Source organism: the organism of the source record quoted next (genome assembly GCF_019968985.1).
Source record: "MAG: Porospora cf. gigantea B chromosome Unknown PgB_NODE_11981_length_1091_cov_112.854, whole genome shotgun sequence".
Taxonomy (NCBI): domain Eukaryota; phylum Apicomplexa; class Conoidasida; order Eugregarinorida; family Porosporidae; genus Porospora; species Porospora cf. gigantea B.
Window position 1 is genome coordinate 1 of NW_027178570.1, and position 1,091 is coordinate 1,091.

The window sequence follows — 1,091 nt, forward strand, 5'->3', positions numbered from 1 at the left end:
CACCTTCAAGACGTCCGGTGACGTACACGCAATGCTTGAAGCGCGACATGTACTCCACATATGGGTGCTTGGGATCCGTTGTGCCAAGTACGCCCTCCATCTCTCGCCGAAGGTCAGGTTCAAAGACCTCAGCGACGTCAATAGTTGCCAGAATGGCATTGGTCTGATCGCGAAGGTTAAAGACTCCTCTGGTGTCCAACGCCATCCACGGCACTGCTAGGACAATGGGGATGGGCCAGAGTTCCCCCGTGGTCAGTCTCATTTTGTCAACGCACGAGAAGTAGTCAGCTTCACCCAAGTACGTCGTTAGCGGGGCAAATGCCCCAGTCAAAAGCATTTCAAGGTCGCAAATTTCGCGATCATTCAAAGTCACGTCAAAAACCATTTCTAATACAAAGCTAATTTTCAAAAAGAGTGCACCCCACATTCCTTACCTTGCCCCGCGACGTACTAGGTGCTTAGCTGACGCTGCAGGCCTCTTCTGCCAAGACGAAGTCGTCGCATAAGATGAGGGGGAAAACTCCCCAGACTCTGGGGTCGCGTTGGGAGTTTCGGAAACAGCTTCATTCCCATCCTCTTTTGCAGCATCTGCAGCCCTCTGACGAATCCACTCAGGGCGTTCCTCCGCGGGACACCGATCGCACTCCTCAAGATAACCACAGATGCGGCATTTCCAATGCTGGTCAGCCACTTCTGTCTCGCGGAGACCCACCCACCAGTCGAATAGCCCATCTAACGACGTGTGGTAGGTTCGGTAGCATACTGGAATGCGACTTCGGCTAAACTCAATTCCCTCCACTTCATAGGAGATCTGCACCTCGTCACTAAGCCGGGGAAGATTTCTGAATGACCTCTGCCAAATATGTAGCAACTGGGAGAGGTCTCCGAAGGGACGCAGCACCTCAGACTGGAAAGGAATGTTGGGGTGGCACTTGTAGGCCTTGAGCAACAACTGCAAATCTAACTCGCCGAACTGCAGCTGGGTGACCATCCAATGGTATCTGTTCGTGGAACACTGAATACCCACATCTTCAGCTGCATCCCCGACGATACCTTCTGGGCCGCGGACGGCTCTGTCGGCTTTTGTCGCG

General features: G+C 53.3%; 2 protein-coding genes across 3 annotated transcripts; both read right to left on the bottom strand.

Moving 5' to 3' along the window:
• Positions 1–385, bottom strand: KVP17_004239 (uncharacterized protein; the record flags this gene model as incomplete). Of its 2 annotated transcripts, none has more annotated exons than XM_068522264.1 (1): positions 1–385. In XM_068522264.1, a coding segment is annotated over one exon (385 nt), but the record flags the coding sequence as incomplete, so codon positions are not given. The 2 variants fall into 2 exon arrangements, with proteins under 2 accessions (XP_068379273.1, XP_068379272.1); XM_068522263.1 differs by having other exon boundaries at positions 4–385.
• A 45-nt stretch (positions 386–430) lies between these two features.
• KVP17_004240 (uncharacterized protein) lies at positions 431–991 on the bottom strand (the record flags this gene model as incomplete). Its single annotated transcript, XM_068522265.1, has 1 exon — positions 431–991. The coding sequence occupies one exon, from the start codon at positions 989–991 to the stop codon at positions 431–433; it is 561 nt and encodes a 186-aa protein (XP_068379274.1).
• Positions 992–1,091: the final 100 nt, after the last annotated feature.